Below are 27,038 nucleotides of genomic sequence, written 5' to 3' on the forward strand. Positions count from 1 at the left end.
GGGAAGTACCTGGGAGCACAGGGGGAAGCAGGAAGAAATCCAGACCCGCATGACAGGCTGTTTAGACTGCAGGGGGAGTGAGATGATGTAATGGGTTGATATGGATGCCCTAAAAGAGGAAGAGGAAAACTGTTTTCAGGGGTGTGAAAAGTAACATCTCACTGAAAATGTGTAGCTGGTGCATGTATGAAATAACCCTACAAAATGTAATTCCTAATTTTCATTCATTGTGGATTAAAAAAAATGCAGTCTTGTATCTTAAAATGCTCCACAATTAATGCATCTGTGTGTCTGCTTTAATAGTCACCAGTCTTTTCATCTGATTTAACTGAGGACTTAATGGCTTTCTGGTAGCCGTCGTTCCCCCAAAGCTTGTTAATATTCTGCCAGTGCTGTCTTTGGCAACGAGCGCGTTGAACTAAACCCCGAGGGAGGCAGCCGCTAATGGCTCTGTGATTAGAGGGCTACTACCTAGCAACCTGTCACCGCTGTTACTCAGCTAAAAACCATCAATTTTCCACCTCATCTACATCCATGGCCATTTCACCACACAGGGCAAATGGGATTTCATGTGTAAAAAAAATCAATGACCTTGTCGTTTTTAGGTTACTGCCTTTTAATTTCCATACTTCCTGTATAGTTTATGAATAGAAGGATACAGGAAGGCAATGCATTTGGGACATTAGAGTAAAATGTCTTTCTCTTAACTGAAATAGTACAACGCAGTCACTGCACTACTAGCAAAAATGGCTGAGGATGGGTCAGTAGTTTTATTGCTAAAGATAAACACTCACACACACACACACACACACTCCCAGTCAGTGGAAAATGGAAAGTGATGAGTCCACAAGACCGTTCTGCTAACAGCGGATTTTCAGAGTGGAAGCCAGCAATGATATCACGCCTGCAGCCGACCCTCTCATCCTCTGCTCATTGACCAGCGAGCACCTCCTGTGTTTCTAACCCGCCATGAGTCGTATCAGCTTATCACTATTCAATCACAGTGTCTGGATGGATGCTGTAGAATCGACTGTGTTTGCGTAAGGAAGGGGAGTGGCGAGGGGGGGGGGGTCTGTGGTCTAATGCCTTCGGACTGAGCCATACGAGTCCAGCTGCGCCTCGCCTCATTGTGGTTCAGTGGGTCGTGAACACCCGAACCGCCCACTCATGCTTCCTGTTAGAGATTTTTAGATAAGAGCAGATCCCTGTCCACTGATCACAGGTTTTTCTCATTAGTTTGCATATTTCATACTCTGTTATCACCTAGAATATCAGCAGCATCAGTAGTTTGAACAGTAATTGAACCAAAGATTAACAAACAGCCTTAGGAGAAGATTAAATTATCAAAAGCATATTTTCTCACTTTCTCTTACAGATAGTTTTGGTTTAATTTGTCCAAGTGCTGAGATATATGTCTCTGAGTTTTTTGACACACCAAATACAATGGACTTTCTACAAAAGAAATATTCCCTGTGTACTGTTGATTACTCAGAGTAAAGCAGAGATCAGACTACATCAGTCCAATCCGGCAGATTTGTGGGCGTCAGGGAACAGAAACAAGTGTCTGGTGCGTCTTTTGCTTGTTTTATCCGGTGCAGTAGCAGAATACTGATGCAGCGTTTGAGACACCTCATAACATCACATTGCCTTCTCCTGCCTAGTTTGACAACTTTTACAGCTTGTTCTGTGACTTTGACCCCTACAGTAGAAGCACAGAGCGCTCCTCTCAGTTGTGAATTTGGTGAAGCAAAAGAGGAAGTTGTTGGCGGTGGAACAGTGAAGTCAGTCCTTGGCAAGAATTTAGCAATTGAGATCACAATGACTCATTGAAAAAATGATGGGCTTACCATTTTTAGAGAAAACTTGATGCTTTTTGAATGGGAGTTTTTTCGAGCCAGCATCTAGCCGTTGTAGGTGAAATTGCACTTTAAGGTACTTCCACATTGGCTTTAGCCTCAAGCTGTGGTAGTTGTTGCTTGAACTGGATAAGGTCCAAAGTGGAGTCTACTATCTACAGTATGTCATGGCAAGAATTTATGCCTCTATGTTTGCCTTATTAACACAATGACCATCTGGAAAAACAAAAATGTTGTGTGGTCTGATCCCAAAATAACAGGGACATTTTTTCTGGAAACAGATTTTCGTTGTTGAATCTTTCAAAGTTTTCAAAGCTGTGAGAACCAAAAAAAACTATTCACCTCCAATGCACTGGGGTGGAAGCAGAGGGATATCTTGAAAACTGGGCAAATAAAACCAAAGCTATCTTCATGACCAGGTACCACTAGAGTTAAAGAGGGAACACATTTTCTTCTAATTTTAGTAAACTGACCCTTTAAGTACACTCAAACCTGCACCGGTTCTACTAAACCACACTTCGTTGCTGCTGACCTGGTTGCACGACGGTGGGAAAAGGTTTGAGGAATGTGTAAGAGGAGCTGCTATTCTCGGACATTCGTGGTAGTAGGTAGTAGGAGGTGATAAGTTTGCCAATGGGGGCCGTTGCCAAGGGCATGACATTCCTCCTCTGTCCTTTTAGAATCAGCCAGAAAGGGAACCAGGGCGCTAAGAGCTCACTTCTCTCTGAGGGAGTATTTTGCCCTGTGTCTTAGCCTATTCTGCTCTGCCCTTCCCTGCCCAGCGATGCCTGTGTCTGGTATTTTTAGCCATTGTTACAATTTTTTTTCTCCTCTCTCTGGTTCTGACATTTCCTTCCGCTTAGCCTCTCTTTTCTTTCTGGCTCTCTTTTGACCTGTAGTACGCTCTTTGCCGTCTCTGTCAGCCGCTTCGTCCTCTCTCTCTCTCTCTCTCTCTCTGGCTGTTTTCCTCACAAGCCTGTTTTTTCACTTTGGTTTTCAGCTTTTCTTTGTATTTTTATGGTCTTTTATGCGCTCTTCCCTCTGGTGGTTTCTGCCCTCGAGCTGGTTGAGTGAATGGCTGAGTGCTCCTTGACTTGGCCCAGTGAACCAGACCCTGATCCTGTTGGCTGACAGGTTGAGTCTGCCACTCCTCTGCTGCTGAAGTGGAGGTCAACAGCAGGATCAAAATCCTCTCTGCTGCTCTAACAATGGCACTATAGCCATAAGCTGTCCATCCAACCGAACAAAATTATGTTTGCTTTTCACATTTTTGTACAGAAATGGACAGTAAGCCAGATAGTAGTGCTGCCCTAAGTGTTTAATGCTTAAATGTTAGGATTGGTTTAGTTTTCTTTGGATAAAAACCTCACATCAGCGTTGTGATTCAGCAGGTTCTTACTACATTTTTTGGTGTTAAATTATAAAGGGTTCATTATTGTTACATGCTGTAGAGCAGATTTGTTGCACCCCTGTTCCGGTAACAGGCAACAATTAATTCTGTTGAATTGTCTTTTTTAGGGAATGACACAGTCAATTGCACCCAGTAACGTCTGCTTTTGTTTGTCCTAATCACTGTTTAATCAGCACCGCAGCAGTAGGGATGTTGTTTAATCAAGCGTTTTGTCCATGCAGCTGTTAAAAGCTCACCAATGACAATGAGAAATCAGCATTGCCTGTCGTTGATGTGACCAGACGAATCATGTTGCGAAAGCCAAAAGCAATCGCGCAGTGCCTCCTGCCTTCCCAAAAACCCTCCACCGTAACCCCACCCGGTTCCCTGCTGAGACAGCTGTGGGCTGCTCTGCATCTGTGAGGAGGATGATTCATGTTACTGATTCACATAGTGAAGAACTGCACACCTGCAACTTTGCTCATTAGTGAGTGAGAAAGGAAAGTACCTTTCTGAGCATGTGATGATCAGTGAACTGACACTGGTCAGGATGGTGAATATCTTTGTGTTTCGTGGTGCTGTGATGATGTGTGTTTGCATTACTCTGTGCAGTCTCTTGCTTTATATCCATTGTTAATTAGTGTTTAACCACAGTTTTCCCTTTTTTGTTAATTTGGTGTATTTCAGTGCAATATTTGTAGTCCTATAGGGCTGCACATTTTTTGATCAATCATTTGGTCCATAAGATGTGAAAATATGGTGAAAAAAATTAGCAAATTATCACATCTGTGAGGCTAGAACTAGTGATGTTTGCCATTTTTTGCCATTGAAAGTTCATTCTTGACCAAAACTGTAATTTTAGCACCATATTCCTGAAACTTTCTTCTCTGTGTTGTTTTTTCACAGGATCTGAAAAAGCCTTTTGACAAAGCCTGGAAGGACTACGAAACAAAAGTGTAAGACACTTAAAATATCTAATCAACAGCTGTTGTATGTATGCATAAATCTCCTTAATAAAACCAGACGTTTGGTGGTTTTTCACTTCATTAGCTAAAAAATTGTGCAACACCCTAAACCCAGTGTGTAAAACCTTGTGATTATATAGTCATAATTAGATTGATTTATCATCTCAGGGTTTCAAACTAGTCTTATTTTCCTGATTAAAGCCACATGTGTGATGCAGTATGTTAAATTGAAATGTGCAGTTTGTGTCTTGTCTCTGTCTGACTTGTGACTGTCTTGACTAACCACTCTCCCCCTCCTGTGATTATCTGTCAACGCATCCTTAATAATGTGAATAACCGACCCTCACTGTCACCTTTTCCACCTCTGCACTGAGAAACCATTTCCACTGACACACCATTGTGATTGTGCATGCAAAGAACACATGATTTTTTTTTATAGCACTTTCATATATTTTACAAGCTGCAAAGGACATTCTTTACTGAAAGGGTAATACATCTTCTCTCCAAACATTTCAATTAGACAGTACGGGTTTTGTACTGACATCAAGAGTTCAACTGGATGCTATATGACTGTCCGCCTCCGCCCCACTCTATATACTCTATTCTTATGATTTGACTCTATTGATGGCCTCAGTCCACCGTCAATAGAGTCCTGTTTTCTGCCTGATTGGAAAAATCACCCAAACATGCCAACATGTCCTGCTGCTCTCCTTTCTCAGTGGTCCTCTGTTTTTGAGTGATCAAATCTCTGATCTCTCTGCTGTTTATTCTCACAATAACAGACTATTTTCACATTTACAGACAGAGAGAGATTAAATTATTTGGTCTTTCTGCTGCCTGAAACTGGTTTGCCAGCTCCCTTTGTCCAACCTGAGTTTGAGTCCTGTTTTCAGTCTCCAGGTTGGGGATCGTCTCACTTTGAATGCTGTTTATTCAGGAATGTGTGTTTAATCTTTAATTTAATGACTAAAATCAGTCAATTTTCCTTCAATTTGAATGCAGAATGCATGTAGAAAACCCCCAATCCAGTATCTTTACCATTATCTTCATTTGTGTATCACTTCCTGGATTGATGGGACTGAAAGTTAATGGATTCTCTACCCCATCATCAGTCGAACTGTCAGCTTGGCTGGCGGCCAGCCTGGCTAACATGTGTCTCTCTATTAGTCGCAGCACTGATGATGCCGTAATGCTGTCAGAGCTGAAGATTCATGTGCTGACAGAGGACAACATTGTCCTCCTAATTACGTAAAATTTGGCATGTTCACACTGACAAAACGGTGAGTTTATGACCAAAACTAAAGCTGTCAGAACTCACTACTTGTGTCTCTTTGTTTCTGGTTTTCCAAACATGTCTAAGACAATATGCACTGTATATACAGTAAAATAACATTAACACAGCCTTTGAGAACATGCCAAATTTAGTTTAGTTTTTATCATAAAAAACAGTTGATACGGACCACTTTTCTTGAAAAACACTAGATTTTAATTGAGCTAACTGTAAGAAGTGAGTAATTTAAAGGTATGTAACACCATGAATCACAATTTAAAGGGAGTAACAGTACAGTGGAGGAGAAATGTTCAGAAAAGTTTGCAATTTCCTGTCATAACATAACAAAAGCTGGCTCATGCACTCACAGTGCTTTGATATCCCTTTCTTAATGTTGAGTTTTGCAGTGGCCTTTTTTGTTTATTTGTAGTTGTCTAAAAATGTACCAAGATATCTTAGAACAGAGCTGAATATCAGGGAGTGAAGTTCATCTTAGATGCACATGAACCAAGCCGAACAGCTCTGAAGCTCTCAAACTTCATCCGCACTGCGGCAAATCATCACAGACACCGACACACTGTTCCCGTCTTTCTGAGAGAGAACAAACTGTTGCATCCTTTTTGAAGGGAATATGCTGTCAGAAAAAAAACAGCATATGGAAAAGAATGCCCTCTTGCATGGAATGGTGCCTCCCCTCCTTTTGTGTGGTGTGTTTTCCCGATTGCCTGTGGACGATACTGTATGCAGAATTTATGGTCTTTGTGTAAAATCAGCACTGAATACTAACTATTAGGCAACATAGTGTGTGAAGGGTTTCACCAGAACCAGCGCCGGCATGCTACACCAATCAAAATCTCTGTAATACATTTGCTTGTTCCCTCCTTGATCCTAACCCTGACTTTTAATGCCCGAAACCTATACCTAACCTTAATCATTCCCAACATAGTAATACCCACACATAACCAAATACACCTGATACACATCACACAGTCTGACTGCTGAGTTAAGCCATTCTCACCGTCTGACATCTGCTGTCTAATAACTTCTGTTTTATGTAGCCGTCTCAGTTGTCATTTTCACAACGGAAAACAACAACACTTTTTAAAAAAAATCTGCCTCAGAGTGTCAGTGATGTTAAAGTAAACTCACTATCTACACATCCAGGGAACACAAACTATTTTTTTCCCTTATAATGCTACATTGTGAACAACAAATCCGTGTTGAAATCATATAAATAAACAAACTAAACTTCGCTTTCAAACAACCTTTTTCTTAATGTCTGCGCATAAACGGAAAGCAGCAAACTGATTAGGGTGAATTTGAGTAATGTGGGACAATTTCAGCAATTGGCACTTCAGCGATATATTTTGATATGAAGCCAGCACATTATATCTGCACCCAATACCATTCTGAAATCCCCATGATATTTTGTAATCATATCAGAAAAGAGAATGCAGACATCACACTCAGAGAAGAAATGGCAAATATAAAAGTGTTCCTTGTGCCAAATTGTCCCAGATTATGTGCCTTTCCTAATATGGGACAGTTCAGGCTGAAATCTGGGACACTCACTGGGAGGCTGAAAAGCCTAATTCATACAATGAAAACTTATCTGGTCAGTAACACTCGATACCGAAGTGCATGACCACATTTGGTCATTTCAGTAATTATAATGTTTTTGCTGTTACAGATAGTATAGTAATGTATTATGTATTAATATTAGTAATAATCTAAGTTAAAATTGAGCATTACAAGATTTAAGATCCCTGAATAACTATTGGTATTGCACATTTAACATGCTTAAATGCATATTTCACCAATTTAACAACAAGCTCAGGTGTCCTACATTACACTGATTCACCCTAGTTACTATGGTAATAGCCAAAAAAACTCATCAAATACCATCACACACACACGATAGACGGTGAATTAACTGTGTTATGAGTCGGTGTTGAATTTGGCGTGTATCTGATCCACCAACCACACATTTTAGTGAGAAATCTTAATTTTGGAAATGGTTCGGGGGAAGGAGAAGTTACCTCACCTGTTAACTGATCTAAAAAAAGCCACTTGGCTGAACCGAGAAACGTCTTGGTTTTAAAGTAAAAAGTATTCTTGACTGCTGAAATGAACCTTCACAAACACACTGATACCACTGCTACATCATGAGGCCAAAAAGTTCAGCTATCAGTATTATATTGGTGGAACCAAGAGCTTCCCCAGCAATATCACTCTGTTATTTGCCAGGCAGCAGTAGGGCTGATTTTACACAGTACCACAGTTTTTGTGTGTTTGTGGTGCCGTCATGGAGATGAGGTGTGCTCTTTGACCCCTGTGATGTCACTTCCTGGCAGCACCAAGATAGAGAAGGAGAAGAAGGAGCACGCGAGGCAGCATGGGATGATCAGGACTGAAATTAGCGGAGCGGAAATTGCTGAAGAGATGGAGAAGGAGAGGAGATTCTTCCAGCTGCAGATGTGTGAGGTCAGTTGGACTAATGACTGTAATTTATTTCAAAAAATCTACAAAACGAGTGATAAAAAATACAGTTTCATTCTGATATCTGATACAGATTAGATCCTGAAAATGTCATTCATTGAGGCAACAGTCAAATATTTCAGAATGTGTGTATGTTATTTTTTGAATATAAAACTAAAAAACATTTTAGTATGTATGTTTAGTATGTATGTATGTATGTATGTATGTAGTTCGTGTGGTCTGTGCCTTTTTTGAAGATTCACTTTAATGAAGCTTTACTTGAAAGATGAAGATTTTGACTTTGAAGTGAATGAGATGAAAGGCATGTATATGTTTGAGATAAATAACGAGAGCTGCCTTTCCCTCTGACTGAACCGGGCCTCACTGCGTCTAACCGGATCTGTTTTCAACATGTTTACAGTATCTCCTCAAAGTCAATGAGATCAAAATCAAGAAGGGGGTGGACCTGCTGCAGAACCTCATCAAGTACTTCCATGCACAGTGCAAGTAAGACATTTTTTATTAAAGTGCTTTGGTTCAGAGTAAACCTGAACAACAAAGTGACATTTGGGAGATAAAACATCACCTTCGTCTTCTTCAGTTTCTTTCAGGACGGTTTGAAAGCTGTGGACAACCTGAAGCCTTCCATAGAAAAACTGGCCACAGATCTGCACACGGTGAGAACGACGGCAAACCTTTCTTTACCTCACTTGACTCTGACACTTCTCTGATTTACATCAAATATGTTCCTCCATTTTTTTGCATTTCTCGATCTTTCATTCACAACAGATAAAGCAGGTGCAGGATGAGGAGAGGAAGCAGCTCACTCAGTTACGGGACGTCCTCAAGTCAGCACTACAGGTGGAGCAGAAGGAGGTAACACACAAACACAAACGTATGCACACACACACACACACACAGAGTGCCGAAGGTCTTCTATGAACACGTCAGTCACATTTTAATATCCTTTATTTCCATAAACCTCCACTAAAATCAGATTATATTTGATATGAAGCAATTCTGAACCTCACAACTCTTCAACCTTCAACTCAAAGCTCAGCGGGAGCACACACATGAACACACACACATTCATATAACACTGTTGTTACTAATGTAGGACTCGCTCAGGGTCGGGGTCCACAGCACTGTGCTTCAACTGAAAATAAATCTGTATTTAATAGGCTGAGAACAAAACAACACCTGAATGAATTGACCTGAATTTAAACTGACCCTGGCCCTGTGCTGAGTGAATTATATGAATATGCTGCAAACTACAGCAGCTCCTGGTCTCACCTGAAGATTGTTTTCTTCTCTCCTCCGCTGCCTCCGTCTTTTGTGAAACAAGTCTAGGAGAGTAAGTGGATTCCTTGAAAAAAAAAAAAAAAAAAAACTTTTCTGTGGTTGTTTGCATCCAGTTTTCATTGTGGTGTTATTTCAGTTGTAGTGCTTCATGCTAGATCATTAGTTTGTTTTCTGTTTTGTTTTTTTATGGCGGCAGATAATCTGTGTGTTTTTGCTTAAATATGACATTGCAGTTTTTCAGTGCTTTGGTTAATGTCAGTTGAACTGTTTTAATTACGACGTTTCAATGAGAAAAGCTGCAGACAACCTTGCTCCTCCAAGATTATCCTGTCGGCTGTGTGTGTCCGCTGATAACAGCAAACACCAATAAAATCATTAAAGCCGCGTCAACGCCGACCTTCAGAAGTCATCCTCTCTGTTTCCCATGTTGTTTCCAGACAGGAAATGACATTTTGTGCAGAATCCTGGCCTTTGTTTGTTCTTTTTTTTTTCTGTGGGAGCTACATCGCAGTTGAACTTGAGTATCTGTAAAGATGTTTTGTGCCTCTCAACATTACTTCAGACTAAACATTTGGACATCTGCTAATGCGGATCCTGATTTCAGAGGTGTAAAATCTCCTCTTATCTTCTTATCTCCATGTGTCCAAAAACATACAGACTCACATCAGCAATCTTCCTGTTGTTGTCCATACTTGCCTTGAAATTCTCAGAGGAGACCCAGAAGCGGAGTGAAAATCAAAACCATTTAACGCCTGTGTAGCTCCCACTTGACTGCAGTGGCGATCTGCAAATCATATGTGCAGCTCCTTGTTTTTTTTTTGTGTGTGTGTGTGCGTGTGCGTGTGTGTTTAGGAACAGCTCTGATTTGTCTTCTCTGTTGCATATCTGTTTATTTTCCCAGGATTCACAGGTGCGGCAGAGCACCACCTACAGCCTGCACCAGCCGCAGGGCAACAAGGAGCACGGCACTGAGCGCAGCGGGTACCTCTACAAGAAAAGTGATGGGTGTGTTTTTTTAAAATAACTTTAAAAATCAGCTGTGGTACTGTAGGTGAAATAAACACCAGATTACTGTACATAACAGGTGTCAAAGTGAGTTTTTCTTCTCTACTGAGCTTTAAATTTGTAATGAATACATTCAAATAAGATTCTTTCATACTAGAAAGTGAAGGGAAGATTTGAACCGATTAGTTCAAAAACATCACAAAAACACACAGTTTTCAAATTGTTTGTTTTATCTGACCAACAGTCCAAATCCCAAAGATTTTCAGTTTACAATGATGTAAAATGGAGAAAAACAGTTAAGCCTTATGTTGGAGAAGCTGAAACCAGAGAATGTTTGGTGTTTTTGCTCGAAAACTAACATAAATGATTAAAAGTAGTTGCAGAGATTAATTTACTATGGATCAGTTAATCAACTAATCATTTAAACCAACGATGCAGCATTTTTAATTATAGATCTGAATACACTGTGTCATAACTTATGCATATGTTATGCATGATTTCTGCATGATAAAGAGGAGTCCCACTTGTAGCATGTGACGATATGAATCTTTTATCAAATGCGTCCGCTCTGTGAATTCAGAGTAAACTGTGCCAGCGTATATGTGACACGCTGATTATCTTCTATGTGTTGCAGGTTGAGGAAAGTGTGGCAGAAGAGAAAGTGCACAGCGAAGAACGGATACCTCACCATCTCACATGGCACTGTAAGCAAACAAAAACTCATCCAAGGTTTCACCTCAGAGCTGAGAGCTTTTTTTTTTTTTGTCTCTGTACTCTCAAAAAAAACAGCTGAGCACAAGACAGGAACAATGAGTTCGTTCTGATTAAAAATACAAACTGCTTCATTTAGTCTTTGCCATCTTAAACTCAGTACAATGACAGTAAACTCAGTGACTCCAGGATAGCAGCTGGTTATTATCCTCATCCATTAGCCGTGAATATATTAACAGCGAGCAGCAGAGAGCGCTGGCTGAATTAATAAATTGACATTCTTCTCACATCGCCGCCTCAGCTGAGTCTCCCTTAACTTGAACTCTGTTTGTTCCCATATAAAGATTTAGCTGCGGACCAGTCAACTCCTCTCGCTAACACAGTTCATCTCACAGATAGAAGCTTATCAGATGTTTCCTTTGGCTCTGTCTGCGGTCTGTTATGGTTAAAGGCAACGCTCTCACTCATTTATGTTTGTTGTTATTACCCTCCCTCCCCTCTCCGTCCTTGTCTCTCTCTCTCTCTGGCAGGCTAACCGACCGCCAGCTAAACTCAACCTGCTCACCTGCCAGGTGAAACACAATCCTGAAGAGAAGAGGAGCTTTGACCTCATATCCCGTAAGCTCAGTCCCCTTTTGATGTCTTCTACTACTTTTTTTTTTTTAATCTGTATGTACTTTTCCTTATCCTTTTGTCTTTTCTCACTGTCGGCCACCTCTTTTCTCTTTTTTGTTTTCCTGAATCTGTGATCGTTAAGTCAAGTCAAGTTTTATTTGTATAGCCCAATATCACACAAATTTGCCTTATGGGGCTTATATACAACATCCTCTATCCTTAGACCCTTAGATCTTTGTACTCAAATGCCTTACTTTAAGTAGCCGCTTTCATCCCAGCAGCAGCAAGCCTTGATCTGTTAAACAGCAGGAGGATTTGCAGCTGTTTTGCTTTTTTACTGTTTGTCTCTGTTGCTTAGGCACATTTTCTGAAACACTGCTGCAGCTCTCAAAACATTAAGTGCAATCACCACACCAGTTTATACTGTGCAACTTCACCTGAAACATTTACCTTATGTGTCAAAAAATGTAATTTAATTAATCAATGGGACAGCAAAATGACATTTCCCTTCATCATTGCTTATGTCAAATGTCAGCAGAAATATGTCAGTATGACAGGAAACCACTGAAATTGTGTTTCTTTCGTCGGTTCTCTTTGAGACTTACGTACAATGAGTCAATAGTAAAGTGATATATTAAACTTTTCTTTTCTGCATGAGCGACTTGTTGACTGTCTGTCTATGTCTGCCTGCTTAGTGCGCATGAACTGAGGTGCCTTTGTACAACTTAGTCACCTCCTGTGTGTAAATATGTTTATATCATACGAGTTGTTCCTGAACTTAACTTGACGACGTGATCATCTGCACAGAAACTGGATGGAGGAAGATGTCATTAGTCATTTTTCTATGACGCTACCAGATGACTTACACGTTTGAAAGATGATGACAGTTGGCTGCAGTATTTTGCACAAAACACCTTGGAAAAATTGCGAAATAACACACCTAGCACACATGGCATTTTGTCTAAGAGCCAGAGTAAACTAGCAAATTTTAATAGCACTTCTAAAGCGGGATGCTCTGCAGGTTTTTCCACAATATACACTAAACGGTCTATTTGGAATCACTAGTACTTTTGTCTTTTCTGGCCAGGGTGTGAGACATGGCTGCTTGCTCATATTTAAAGTTTGGTCATTTTTTCCTCTCAGAAGAGATGCTGGCTTTGAGCTGAAGAGGCTTAAGCCTCAGCCAGCAGAGACACAGCATAGTTCAGTTGCTTTGGATACAACTGGTGTAAAAATAGGTTATCAGTCAGTCATTCACATCTAAAGAGTTGAGTTTTTTTTTGTTGTTTTTTTTGTTTAGCTCTGCACCTTCAGTCTTAACCTGTCAGGATACTTTAATGCCCTCTTTTCTTTCCTCTCCCACCTCTTTCTTCTGTTCTGTCAATCTTTTTTCTTTTTGTTTTAGATGACAGAACGTATCACTTTCAGGCCGAGGACGACCAGGACTGTCAGATGTAAGTGCCTGTTTCTTCCCTTCTGTATGTGTGTCTGTGTGTTCAGTCTGGTCACTAAGTGCATCCTGTTTACCACCTCGGTCACTTTCCACACACTTCCTACATCACACCCGGCCAGACGATTGGCCTCGTCTTTACCCCCCCCCACCACCTCCTGCCGATTTATTGCCTTTTACTCCATTCTCACTTGTCTCCCTGTTTTGTTTTCTTTTAAACTCCCCTCATTTTTTTCTCATTTCATTCCGCCTTGTCCGCTCCCCTTCCCACCTCTTAACCAACTTTCTCCCTCTCCTCCCTTTACCTTTCCTCCTCTTTGTCATTATTCTTATTTTCTTTTGCCTGACTCACGTTTACTCAGCGTCCCTCCTTTCTCATCTCCTCCCTCCAGCTGGATCTCAGTGCTACAGAACAGTAAGGAGGAGGCATTGAACCAGGCCTTCAAAGGGGACCAGCATGTCGGCGAGAACAACATCGTGCAGGAGCTGACCAAGGCGATCCTGGGCGAGGTCAAGAGGATGACAGGAAATGACGTGTGCTGCGACTGCGGAGCGCCCAGTAAGTGGCAAAGATGGAAAGGGAAATGAAACCTTCACCTCAAAAATGATGGACAGCACAGAATTAAAACAAATTTTAGGCTCTTTAAACGAGCGCGGTTTACTAGAAGGATCTAATGTGTCATTTTAACCATTTTAACAATGCAGACCATTTTCCTAAACCTACTGCAGGTTTGTAGATTGATCTTCTACTGTGCAGGCAGCATTTGGTTCCCATTTTATTTCAACTTGTGTAGACTTACTTACTTGAGATAAGCATATTTAATTGCATCCCTTGCTCCTTGTTACATTGTTTTTGCGCGATAACGAAATTCCTAAATAAACATTTTCATTGCAAGAAATGATTGTTTTTTCATAAAGGACTCTAAAATTGAAAATACTAGATCATTCTTGAATACACAAAGAAGCACAATAATATAAAGCATACTCAATTTTTACTATGCAAAACCACTAGTGCCACCAAACCCTGTAAAGATAAAACATTTTGTCTTCTTAGATCATGAAACGATGATACATTATCATGCTGTGACAGAGTGACTTTGTCAAAAAAAATGAAGCCAGAGGATTAATTTGAAGGATATTTGCAGAGATGTGTGGTATGCCTTGAGAAAGTGTTAGCAGGGATGTGCTTTATATGCATAGTTATGAAGCACTGTAAGGCATGTCAAACCACAGGTATGGTCCTTGGTGCAGAAAATTATGAAATTCTTGCAGATTCTGTATTCGTGGAAATATACTGTCACGACTTTAAAATTCTCAAATAAATGAAGTCCCCCAGTCATTTTTTTCTCATGTCCCATGAAATTCCTCCCTGCAGACATAGTGTACTTAAACATATTGTACTGTATATGACATATACATGCAGTATATCCACATGTAAACGACGCGCAGTATCTAGGCCAGACTTGGTTACAGTTCAGCTTGGTCATTTTCCTCTGACATTGTGTGCTGTGAGATAGTAAAAAGCCTTCAGGCAGCTATTAACTTTCCAGAGCTCACAGCAGCTTTCCGCAAGGACACGTCAAAGTTGGCTCACATGCTGCAGAAATGACTTTCGCTTTTTTGCCCAAGGACAGTTTATCACCCGTATCCACCCACGTCCCCCCCTCTTGTCCCTCATATGTCATCTATCTCTCTTTCCTCATCTCACCTTTTAAATTCTTGTTCTTTCTCTTCACAATTATTTTTCCTTTTTTTTTTCTTTTTCAGACCCGACGTGGCTGTCCACCAACCTGGGCATCCTCACCTGTATCGAATGTTCAGGGATCCACAGGGAGCTCGGAGTCCACTACTCTAGGATCCAGTCTCTCACTCTGGATGTACTCAGCACCTCAGAGCTCTTGGTAAATCACTACTGGCGTCCGTCTCCTCCTTTCAATCACGTCCCTTGTTTTTCGTCCGAGTTTGAGTCATTGCGTCGTATTGATTTTCCATGCAAATCTCTCTGGAGATGTTTAGGCAAGATAAAACTAGAGGAGAGGGAAGGGAAGGTGGGAGAAGATGGAGGATGAATGAAGAGAAAGGAGAATGAGGACAGTGGGAAATGAGGTGAAAGCAAGGGCCTGGTTCGTCTCCCCTCCGAGACCTCTGGAAGTCTCCACACTTAGAATAGCTTAGATTTTATTTGGCTTTTCTAATCACTGTTTGGTGTAGAGATTTACCGCCTGTGGGATGGTCGGGATTAAATACTTCCAGTCATGATTGCTTCCTTCGGTGTTAAGACGCCAGTCCCGCTAACCACAGCCAGACTAGCGCAGTTCAGAAAGCTCCATACACACATCGTTTAGGATCTCTGCTGATAGAGGTGCGAGTTGAACTTTTTAAATTAACACATGTGGTGCAGAAAATGCCATATAACTAGTTTGTGTGTGTGTGTGTGTGTGTGTGTCTCTGTGTGTGTTTGTGTGCTCCACAGCTGGCCAAGAATGTGGGGAATGCAGGCTTTAATGAAATCATGGAAGCTTGTTTAAGCGCTGAAAATGTGGTGAAACCCAACCCAGCCAGTGACATGTAAGTCACCCCTTCGGTTTCTCTCCTCCGCACTCCATCCTTATCCGTCTCCTTCTCTCTCCCCCACACTTCTCCTCCCTCATCTCTCTCTCTCTCTCTTCTCTCTTGTCTGACATTACACTCAACTGGTGACACCTTGATGTGACACTGATCAGGTTTCTGAATCGGATTGGTTACCATTTATTTTTTTAAATAGTATGACCAATATGACCGGCAATTAAAATTATACATCACCCAGAATTTCCAATGATAGTGAAAATTGCAGTGTTGTTGCAGTGTTTGGGAGATTCTTTGATAACTGCAGGGCGTAGGCCTACACATGTATAGTTGGTGTGTGCTTTGTCACATTTGACCACAGATAAGCATAATATCAACATAGTGTGAATTGCATGAATTTTTACAAGTCTCCTGATGGATCGTGTTCTGTGGACTGCAGCTGAAATCATTTACATGATTAACGTGTCACGTTTTACACAGATCTCCCCCTTTTTGAAATGGGATAGATGCTTTTTTTTCTCAAACCAAAGAAAAAAGCATTTTAGGAATGTTGTATTATTTCTTAAAGCAGAGTAATAACAGGTATACAGTCGACCTGTTTATCGTTTATTATTTATTTAGATCCCCATTAGTTGTTTCCTTGGCAACAGCTACTCATCCTTGGGTCAATAGTAGAATAAAATACATATAAACAATGTTTGCACTTACATAACATACAATAACCAATATAGTTACAACCAACACAATTACATCAAGACTATAAAAAACATCAAAATGACACATGACATGAATTTAAACAGGTGGACAGTAAAACAAAACAAGAATATCAAAACCTGTGTTGTTGTCAGTGTCATAATTTCACAATTTCAAATGGTCTATTTACTGTAAGTTATGTTATTGTGTGAAAAACATCACAATCTCTGTTAATTAACAAGTTAATCGAGCCGACCTGAACTGGAGGCAATGTAAGTTTTTCTACAGTAGCTGCTAATTAAGCGTTGCATTGTTGCTCAATTAAATATCTCCCAAAGAGATGAATTGAGTTTATTGTATCGTAATATAACACATCCTTTTCCATATCTCATTGCCTTTTCGGATTTCAGATTTGAAATGGTAATTTTTAATCACAGATGTCAAATTTAGATCACATTATTATTGGCCAGTTACCATCAGCATTAGTTCACGTTGACATCAATGATAGGAGTGATCTGTGAGCTCTAACTGAACAGCTGCCACTTCACATCCTCCACCAGGCAGGCGAGAAAAGACTTCATCACAGCCAAGTACACGGAGAAGCGTTTTGCCAGGAAGAAGTGTCCCGACGCGACGTCGCGGCTCCACACGCTGTGTGACGCAGTGAAGGCTCGCGACATCTTCTCCCTCATCCAGGTCTACGCCGAGGGAGTCGACCTCATGGAGCCCATACCTCTGGCCAACGGACACGTCAGTACACAAAATATTTAACTGAGTCTGTCCTTACATGGTGAAGTTTTAACTTAATCCCAGTAACTTTCCATCCAGGGTGTTGACTGCTGATCTGCATCGTTATATTTTCTACAAGCACCTCATATTCCCAGGGGATTTATGCAAATGTTTCTTTATTTCAGGAACAAGGAGAGACAGCTCTTCATCTAGCAGTCAGACTGGTGGATAGAACTTCTCTTCACATCGTCGACTTCCTCACTCAGAACAGGTAGAAAACAACAACAATCATTTGTGCTTCGCTTTTATTCATTTTTTTACTTACAGCAGACATTACGCCTGAATGTGTCGATCTGTCTGTGCAGCAAACACCTTCATAAGGGCACCACTTGTCTGGTTTTGATGATGCCTCTTTGCACTTGAATTCAAATTCATATATTTTACATATCTCAGCAATCTCATGATTTTTTTTGTCTATAATTGATGTTAATTTTGTTGAAGAAAATATGACGTCCAGTGGAGTGTGGGAGCTGGACAGGAGAAAGTAAAGCTTTGTTTTGTGTTAACAGTGTTGTTATTTCTTTCTCTGTCTGTGTCCGCTGGCAGTTTGAATTTAGATAAGCAGACAGCCAAAGGCAGCACAGCGCTGCACTACTGCTGTCTGACTGACAACAGCGAGTGTCTGAAGCTGCTGCTGCGAGGGAAAGCGTCCATAGAGATCGGTAAGAAAACACACCTGCAGCACTGTGCAGTAAACAGGACTGTTGTGGTGCATTTACTGTCCATCTCTTACCTTCTGTCTCTATCTTTCTGGATAGTCTTCTTGTTGAGAAGACTAATATGCATTACCTGAGTATTTCCATTTTCTGCTACTTTATACTTCTGCTCTAGGGCATTTTTCTGACAGCTGTGGATGCTGGTTAATTTGTTTTGCAGATTATTTTTCATACATACAAAACATCTGCAGCCTTTTAAAAACAAGATTCATTGTTCATTTCAAAATAATGACACTCATTTCTAGAACATTTAAACATTTAAATAAAACAGGTTCAGACAGCACTGCAAAAAAAGGCCTTTAGGATTCAATTATGGACAGAAATGTTTCAGATGAAACTGCCCAACACCTTATAAAGTATTTAAAATCATAATCCTCTAATATACGTAATACAGTGAAAAGAGCCATTCTGAATAAAGAGCACTTTTACTTTTAATACTTCAAATATGTTTGGCTATTAATATTATGTACTTAGAAATCTTTTTAATGCAGGATTTGTACTTGTTACAGAGTATTTTTACATTGTAGTATTACTTATTTACTTAAGTAAATGATCTGTATGATCTTCTTCCACCGCTATTGCAGACAGTTTTCTCTCTCTGCTTCTCATGCTCTCTTTCTCACACACACACACACACACACACATATCCCTCAGACCAAGTCTTTCAGGTTTAGTTCCCAGAGGTGCGGTCTTTGCCAACGGTCCATGACAACATTTTCTCACAACACTAATCTTCCTGCTCCGTCCTGACATCAACAAAACAGCCAGATAATAGATACACAGAGGAGGAGGATAGAAAGAAACCAGAGTTGTTCAGTGTGGGAAACAGTCTAATTACACATTTCTCATGTCACTGGGAAAGAGAGAAACGAAAATGGGCCTTTAGTTTGTGCTCATGTGGCATGTGGATACAACAGTGATTATGTTTTTCCTTGTTTTCCTTTCCAGCTAACGAAGCCGGGGAGACGCCGCTGGATATCGCTAGGAGGCTGAAACACCTACAGTGTGAGGAGCTGGTGAGCTTACTATGTTTAGACTTGACTTTATGCCTTCAAACATGTCACTTCCTGACACCATGTAAGGACTGTCACTGTATGTGGTTGATTTTCTTTCTGTGTATAGTTAAATCAAGCGCTGGCAGGGAAATTCAACGCCCACGTCCACGTCGAGTATGAATGGTGTCTGCAGCACGAAGACTTGGATGAGAGTGACGAGGATCTGGATGAGAAGGTGAGACTGTTATGTAAGGATTGATAATGATACTGCAATTATTAGACATGTCACAACACAGTTTATAGACCGCTATACAGCTTAATATAATAATAAACAAGATAAATTAATAATAATAAACAAGAAAAACATCTATAAAAAGAACACAAGGAAATTATAAAGAAAAGAAAAACTTCAGAGAGCCTACAAAAGCAAAAAGCTGAATTTATTGGGATGTAATGTAGTCCGATCAAGTTCTGTGTTTTGTGATTATTTCCAAATGAAATTATGGAAATTGTAGCAGATTTTCTCAAAGTGAATTTCTGTGTGCTGAAGTTTTTGTTTAATTTTCCATTAAAACTGTGGAAATGTTTGTCCATCAGGATTAAAAAACAGTTTTTTAAGATATCAGTTTGTGAACATCCATTCACTGAGAGGCTCAGTTTAGGATAAGAGAGTCTGGTTTTGGAGCAGACCATTTTATCTAAAAGAGCGGTCACTGAATTAGCTTTCAAGAATAATATGATTTTTAATTAAATGATGATAAAATTGCAATTTTATGAATGGATAAATAATGTTGGAATGCGCTGACTTTGTGTTTTTTGGGATTGCAAGATAATTATTGTAGGGATTAGTACTAAGGTGTAGTAGACAAAGAGTGTTTTCATCTTCTTAAAAGACAAAATATCACAATTTTCAAAAGTGAGCAAATTTAAAAACCATGTCAAAGTAAGTCTAAGAAGACAAGACTTAAAATATATTGGTAAAGATGACAAAAGATATGAGACTTGTGCCTTGTTGCACAGTATGTAGTTTCACTGTACATAGTAAACATACTTTATACAATGAAGAGATCAAACCTAATTGAATTTGAATCTGAAGGCATTGTCACACATCCCATGAATTCCATACAAATCGTTCCTACCTGTTTACATATGACCACTACTGACCCTCTGACCCTCTGCCGCCCGTCCAGCCCAGCCCTCACCGCAGAGACGAGCGTCCGGTCAGCTGTTACACTCCAAGCAGCAACTCTCACCTCCAGTCCAGCCTGGGCTCCGCGGGCCGCGACGCTGTCAACCTCGGTAAGGACAAACAGCGCTCCTACATGCCCAATCTAGTCAACAACGAGACCTACGGCACCATCCTCAACACCAACCCACCTCAGCCTGGCATGCCCGCCACCACCTCCGCTCCGCCTCTGCCCCCGAGGAACATGGGTAAGCTCGCAGCTGACCGGTCAGAAACATGTTAACCGTCTCAAATCTAAAGGGCAGAATTTAATTTTAATTTGAAAAGAAGTGTTTTGGAATACAAAATTTGATTCAATACAAGAGGCAGGTTCTTCAAAATGTACAATATTATTCGATGGGAAGAAAATCTTAAAACTCGACTGATAAAAGTCTGCTCATGTGCCGTTGAAAAGACCTCATCATAGCTCTACAGGTCAACCGATCCATGAAACGTCCACTACAGTCAGTTTTTTAATAAAATTAGTGGGCGTCTGGATCGCTGCCAATGAGCAGAGGAGAAACAACCAGCTGTGTTGCCCACCGCAGCCCCCAACCCCGGCATTCTGCACATTCCCTCTCCCCATTAACTGTCGCTCTCAATTACACTCAAATGGAAACAGCTTGACTTTTAAAGTGGACACTCGTTCATACTCTCTAAGTGCAGCACATTCTGTCTGTCTCTCTCTCTTTCTCTCAGCCCAGTTATCCGGTCTCGGAGGAATCGGTCAGTCTCCAGCATCCAGCAGCTGGAAGCCAGGTTCTTTAGACCTGGTTGGGCGTCAGAGGTCGTCCTCAGACCCCCCCAACATGCACCCTCCTGTCCCCCCCATGAGACTCACCTCAACCGGAGGTATGAACATCATGAGATCTATTCCATATGTTTGTATTGTATAGTGTTTTAGGTTGAAAGTCGTTTATGTCTGTGGAGTCCAGTTGAGTGTCGTAAATGTTACTAGGTGGAGACATTCAAATGTTTCTCTAAATCTTACAGTCATCAAGAAGCACAAGAAGCACTGTAAATTCTTTACAGGTGATGGGACAAAAAGACGAAAAAGTATCCCCACACCGCTATCTTGTTTCCAATTCTTCTTTTATTCTACACAGACATGATTAACCAAAGTCTGTCCTAAATCTGTCCTAATCTTAAGTATTCGAAGTTTACCTTAATTTTCCTGTTGAATATGTTGATTGAACTTTTTTTAAAATTTTAGATTAACTTGATTATTGTTATTGGTTAAACATACGCCAGCAGCAGTGTAAGATTCAGTCCACACACAGCATACATTCTTAGTAAAAATACGCAAAAATACACAGCACTGTCCTGCAGAGCTGATGATGTACAAAGATTCAAAGTGAGAAAAAAAGAGAAGAAAGAAACTAGTGTGTTGTGCAAATATGCAGTAAATCCCAGAAACATACACAATACATTCATCTATGCAGCACTAACTGTAGTACTGCTGTTAATATCAGTAAATCAGAACGAATGCATTTTTTTTGATATTGATATAACTATTTCACGATCCTGCAAAGAATAATCAGAAATAGAAAATACATGAATAGTATAATTACTGTCAACAAACAAAAGCATCTGTTTAATTGAATATCTGTTCATTTTATCAATGTCTGATGTCTTTAAATGGCTCAATTTGTCTGAGAAACAGTCAAGAAAACCCAAAGACGTGTTCAGTTTGTAAAGATAAGAAACAGACAAAAGTGAACAGGGTGTGTTTCTTTGTGTCTTAGGTTTGGGTTCTCCTGCTGCGAAGATGGAAGCTTTGAGCACACACTGTAAGTCAGGCCAGGGACCACCGGGGTCCAGAGCAGGGCCACCCAAATCACCTGCAGGGTAAGAAAATAAAAAACACACGGATGCATAAACAACTAACACAATTTTAACAATGTGAAATGTCTGCAGCTGCAAATAAAATGTAAAGATGTGTAGAAACAAGGCCAGAGTGTGTTCAGTTGTGTCCTCACAGCCTCATTAGCTACACAGTTGATTCATGTATTTTAATACACATACACAGAAACATTGTGCATCGGCCTGCGGTTGTGTATCTTGCTGTTGTTGAACAGCTAGTGTTGTAATGTGTTGTTTGCTTCCCAAGAGAAATGAGCCTACATGGCTGCTGCTCAGACGCGTCATTAGCTCTCAGGCTAAACTCTGCGTCGAGCCAGACGAGCGATAACTCTCTTCCACAGTCGCCCTTTTGTCTTTTTATCTCCCACAGGGCTGAGAGTGCTATAATAAATCTCTAACAGAGCTGTGGAGAGTCTTAGAAAGCCAGACGCTGTGTGTGAATATATACGGCTGTTGATGAGAGCAGTAGACCTTCCAGCAACTGTTTTTTTTGTTTGTTTGTTTGTTTGTTTTTTCAGGAATGATAAAAGCTTCAACAGAGGACCTCTAAATCGAACGCAATCTATCGAAAGACCAGGTGAGTAAACTGATCAACGAGACAAAATATCAACTCCGTCTAATCTGCGTCTGCTCAACAAGTTCACAAAGTTACATACCAGTCGTTTCACTATCTGTCAAGTCCTTGTTTCTTCTGTGGAAACGTGGAGAGTTTGTTGTCGTTGTGATGTAATTTCCTCTTCCTGTTCCAGCTAAGGAAGTGCCAGGATGCCCCCAGAACTCCATAGGTCAATCTCTGCCTCCAGCTCCCATGCCGAGGAAGGCTTATCCAGTGAGTCGCTCATTCTTTCCTCTCCTTATCGTCCAGTTTTTGCACATTGTAAAGTGCTTATTCATGCATACTGTCGAACATATTCATGGGCTTATTCTGCTGTTATTGTTAGTGTTTCACTTCTCTTCTGGACACTGCAGGTCGACCTCTTGTATCAACTTTCCAAGTGTCTAATTGTGGAGTAAATTTCCTTCCTGTACTCCAACTTTGAGCTGCTTTCTCAGTTTTTTTGGAGAAGCAGCTCTGTTTTCATTTTTTAAAGTATAAGAAGTGGCCTAATTTACAACATGATTGTAGCAACTCTTCCTTCTCTTCTGTTTTCATTTTCCTTGTCTCATACTCCATGCTGTACCATTACATGTTATCACTGGATGAGTCAGTGGTGTTCAACGTGTTATTTCCTCTATTAGCAACTTTTTAAAAAACTTTTAATGTTTTATAAAAATAAACATTTCCTCTCTCTTCTGCGCTAACTTGATGAAGTGTTTTGCCTGCTTGCTCTTGTGTCTCAGAAGCAGAGGCCGAAGCGAGTGAAAGCCATCTACAACTGTGTAGCGGACAACCCGGATGAGCTGACCTTCTCCGAGGGCGAGGTGATCGTAGTGGACGGAGAGGAAGACCAGGAGTGGTGGGTCAGTATCTCAGTGTGTAAATCTTCTCTGAGGAAAAAGCACAAAGCGCTCCCAGTCCGACTCAGGCTCCTCTCTGGTCCCATCTCCGCCATGTGGATGTCAGCGCGCGCTCGCTCCCTCGGTAACCATGGTAGCTGAAGCAAAAAAGCCATGACCTCATCCTGGCCGATATCCCCCATCCTCCTCCTCTTTTTCCGCCTGCTGTTGCTTCCTCTGTGGAGCCCCTTGTGTGAACGTCGACCAGCTGCAACTTGTTTTTCCTCTGAGCCACCTCTGCAGTTATGAGCGTTATGACCGTATTTAGTCACCATCTCTGTGTCCCTGCATGGACTCAAAGTCCCCTGAGGTCCGCGCCATGCTCCCTCTCTGTCCTGCATTCAGCAGCGTTGTCTGTGTTTCGTGCATCTGAAGTATCAATATGATAGCACACAGATGAGGCAGCACAAAAGGAATTGAGTCAGTGGTTGTGAGCGTCTCTGTGGGGCTTTTGTTGGAAGTTTAATTGCTCTCTTTGCTGGAAACAGGCCTTTTTATGAGACGAAGCTTCCGAGTTTCGTTTTGAGTTTCTTGTCTCTGAAAATGTGTTAAAGGTTTCAGACTGTCTCAACACTTGATAACACCATTTCTTATTTTTATTGAACACTATCATGTATTTTCTACAGTCATGTTCAACTTTTAGCGCTTGTACAAATCTTGTTGGAGCAGAAACATTTCTTAGCTTTTTATTTTCAGGTATAGACGACGTTAAAAATGACTTAAATGGAGATAATAAGGAAGGTTTTCAGTATTGTCGTCTTTATCACGCAAGGTAATAATCTGGGAATATCTTTTTAAATATTACTGCTGTTTGTTGAGATTTGAGCGTCTCGTAGTAGGTCTAGTCCATGTGGTCCATTAGGTGGTGTTTAGTGGGGCTGATTTTGATACATTGTTTTTTTGATTCTTGAATCTTGATACTGAGAACTTTGTACCTTTTTCAGTACATCATTCATCCCATAACTGTACTTTTTTTTTGATAGAAAGTAAGATGCAGATTGTTGTTGTTGTTAATAATCGATAGATTATTTCATCCGAAAATCCAGATGAATTGAATCGATTATTTTTTTTTTAGCCAGTCCTAGTGATTAGTTGTGTTATGTATGTGCTTTAGCAGTCAAGTCCTTTGGTGTTTCATTCAAATTATGTCCCCAAATAAGAACTGAGACCCAACCTGACTCTGAAAATGTTATATCATCCTCTGACCCCGCCTCCGTATTCCCTCCTCACAGCTGGGCCACATCGAAGGCGATCCGATGAGAAGAGGAGCCTTCCCGGTTACTTTTGTACACTTCATCGCTGACTGAAAGGCGGGTCTCAGGAAGTGTCCCGGGATGCAGCGTCCTTCCTTCAGCCCTCTGTGTCTGTCAGTGTGTGTGTGCGTGTGCGTGTGTGTGTGAGTGAGTCACCAGCCTTCGTCCCAGTGTGCTTTCGACATCATCTTTACCGGCATCATCAACTAGCTTGTTAAAGTGTCACTGTGGAACCATAAAAGACTTACGCCACAAAGTCTGGGCGTCTCTCCTCATGACCAAGGACTCACCGGACTCTATGCGGTTTTAATGCTTGCTGTTAACATTTCGCTAAAGATTTAAAAACTATGATTGTAGTGAACGACCTCTCGCAATAAATGCACTTTCCTTGTCTTTATCCTTGTTGCAATGTAACGACGACATTTGACATAATGAAGGTTGTATGTACAGTATTCATTTCATCCGTTTTCTGTTCAGCTGCACTGTACAGACAGTACTGAGATGACTACAGCAATGTATTTTAACTTTAACTAACAACTGTAAATGTGAACATTAGTCAACATGCTTTACATTCCACCTCTGTGCACGAGCGATTTTTAGATGCCTATGCTTTATAGGTGCAACCTTTGAACTCTGTATGTAGTAGGCCTCCTGTATGGAGGTTTCCTAATGGTGCTAAATTAACCCTTGATTGTGCTAGAAGCTCCCTGGCCCCATTTCAGAGACAGACTAGCGTTGAAAGGGGAGATGCTGCATGTAAAAATAACCTTCAACTCATCACACCTGGGAGAACTCGCTTTTATCACGCGTGTGAATGTAATAGAGCTGCATATAAACTACTTTTACGACACACGCACTCATTCTGCCTGTACTGTTTTTAGCGTGTAAGATGATATTCAACAGCAACACCCCAGTGCTTCCTCCCCTCACTGTTTTAAGTCAAACGATGACTCTTGACTGGAGCTGCAGCAGCCAGTAATTATGTTAATGCTGAGTCTGACACCTCAGGCTGTCTTCGCCTGTCATCTGCCTTATTAGAGGAATAGGAAGTGTGTGTGTGTGTTTGTGAGTGCGAATGTCTCGTCTGCACAGAATAAGCTGAGGCTGAAAGAATATTGAAGTAAGAGGAAATAAAAAAAAAAAAGAAAAAAAAAGAGTGTGGGAATGTGATGAAAAGCAGGAGCCAGCTCTGTGACTTTTTGTTTCTTCATCTTGCCTTTGAGAGCTCTCATACTCAGACAGGCAGATTTTTTTTTTCTGTTCCTATATTAAGTCTGTACAACCCGGCATAGAGAAAGGAATATCCTTCATACAGCTTAAGCCTCTCTCTTGTATCTGTACATCTCTGGGGTCAAATAATGTAGAAAGATGAGTTTTATCTATAGTGTTATAAAATAAATCTAAAACATTCAATGTAATTTACTTCATTTTGGTTGCAGAGCAACTCTCTTTCTGTGTATAAATACTGTATGTTGATATTTAGACATTTAACCTGAAACCAGAGCCTTCCATGGATTTGTGAATGACGCGAAGAGAAGCATGTGAATCGCAGCTGATACAACTCTCTTCATCATGTTTAATATGAACTCACTGGAAACAGGAAGATTTATTAATAATCTATATGTGTAAATAGATTTGGTTTTGTTTGTTGATATTTAAATGTAAAAAAGAGCAGAGTTAACCAGTAAATGTCTTTTAAATGCACTGTGGTGATGAAAAGTTACAGATACGACCTCAGCTGGACCTGTGTGTGTGTGTGCGCGTGTGTGTCAAAAACACAAATACAGACACACACAACTGGGATAAAATAAACTCAATTCGTTCTCATTAACTGTCTGTGGATCACTGCATCGACTCTTAACTCTATTGTGCAAGTAAATGGGAAACTGAAACTGGAATAAAATATGAAATAACACAACGCTTTGGTCTGTTTGTTAAAATTGTTACTTTAAAACATTCTTGACTGACTGATCAATTTATTTTAGTGAATTATGATGCTTAACTTTACAAAATTACGGCTGGTGTGAAAGAGGAGCACATTGTGGGTTTTTCCTCTGGATCTGTCAGTCTTACATCTTTTATGTACAAACAACTGTTTAAGCAAATGCCCTGTATTTAAAATATTGACTTTGTCTCGTGTAGAAATGTTTTCTGTGATTCATTTGCATCGTGTGATTGGTTTTATTGTCATACTAATAGTCAGATGATGTATCAAGAGCTCCCTCTGATGGGGAATAAAGCTTCTCTTCATCTAAGTGAAGGACTGTATTTTAGTAAACAGATACATCATGTACATCATGCTTTTTTTCATGGGGGCTGGTATGAGAAAATAGTATTTGGTAGCTAAATTGTTAAATGTCTAAGCTAAAAGTGCAGAAAAGATATGACGATGGCAGAATC

The 27,038-nt window shown here is 40.5% G+C and overlaps 1 protein-coding gene across 3 annotated transcripts in view; it reads left to right on the plus strand.

Moving 5' to 3' along the window:
• asap2a (ArfGAP with SH3 domain, ankyrin repeat and PH domain 2a) overlaps nucleotides 1–26,556 on the plus strand; it is a 61,861-nt gene extending 35,305 nt beyond the window's left edge. The window contains exons 5-28 of one of the 3 annotated variants that reach the window (XM_067615159.1): nucleotides 4,153–4,202; nucleotides 7,836–7,965; nucleotides 8,381–8,466; nucleotides 8,561–8,636; nucleotides 8,749–8,835; nucleotides 10,163–10,266; nucleotides 10,901–10,970; nucleotides 11,508–11,595; nucleotides 12,998–13,046; nucleotides 13,435–13,601; nucleotides 14,810–14,943; nucleotides 15,516–15,610; nucleotides 16,861–17,050; nucleotides 17,215–17,300; nucleotides 17,636–17,751; nucleotides 18,754–18,821; nucleotides 18,928–19,035; nucleotides 19,991–20,234; nucleotides 20,725–20,877; nucleotides 21,771–21,873; nucleotides 22,407–22,465; nucleotides 22,638–22,717; nucleotides 23,233–23,349; nucleotides 24,618–26,556. In XM_067615159.1, the coding sequence (XP_067471260.1) occupies nucleotides 4,153–4,202; nucleotides 7,836–7,965; nucleotides 8,381–8,466; nucleotides 8,561–8,636; nucleotides 8,749–8,835; nucleotides 10,163–10,266; nucleotides 10,901–10,970; nucleotides 11,508–11,595; nucleotides 12,998–13,046; nucleotides 13,435–13,601; nucleotides 14,810–14,943; nucleotides 15,516–15,610; nucleotides 16,861–17,050; nucleotides 17,215–17,300; nucleotides 17,636–17,751; nucleotides 18,754–18,821; nucleotides 18,928–19,035; nucleotides 19,991–20,234; nucleotides 20,725–20,877; nucleotides 21,771–21,873; nucleotides 22,407–22,465; nucleotides 22,638–22,717; nucleotides 23,233–23,349; nucleotides 24,618–24,692 (2,535 nt within the window). In that variant the 3' untranslated portion in view covers nucleotides 24,693–26,556. Of the gene's footprint in view, nucleotides 1–4,152; nucleotides 4,203–7,835; nucleotides 7,966–8,380; nucleotides 8,467–8,560; nucleotides 8,637–8,748; nucleotides 8,836–10,162; nucleotides 10,267–10,900; nucleotides 10,971–11,507; nucleotides 11,596–12,997; nucleotides 13,047–13,434; nucleotides 13,602–14,809; nucleotides 14,944–15,515; nucleotides 15,611–16,860; nucleotides 17,051–17,214; nucleotides 17,301–17,635; nucleotides 17,752–18,753; nucleotides 18,822–18,927; nucleotides 19,036–19,990; nucleotides 20,235–20,724; nucleotides 20,878–21,770; nucleotides 21,874–22,406; nucleotides 22,466–22,637; nucleotides 22,718–23,229; nucleotides 23,350–24,617 lie in introns of all 3 variants that reach the window. The other 2 variants (XM_067615160.1, XM_067615158.1) reach the window with 2 other exon arrangements.
• The last annotated feature ends 482 nt before the right edge of the window (nucleotides 26,557–27,038 follow it).

Source organism: Thunnus thynnus, chromosome 16, assembly GCF_963924715.1.
Source record: "Thunnus thynnus chromosome 16, fThuThy2.1, whole genome shotgun sequence".
Taxonomy (NCBI): Eukaryota; Metazoa; Chordata; class Actinopteri; order Scombriformes; family Scombridae; genus Thunnus; species Thunnus thynnus.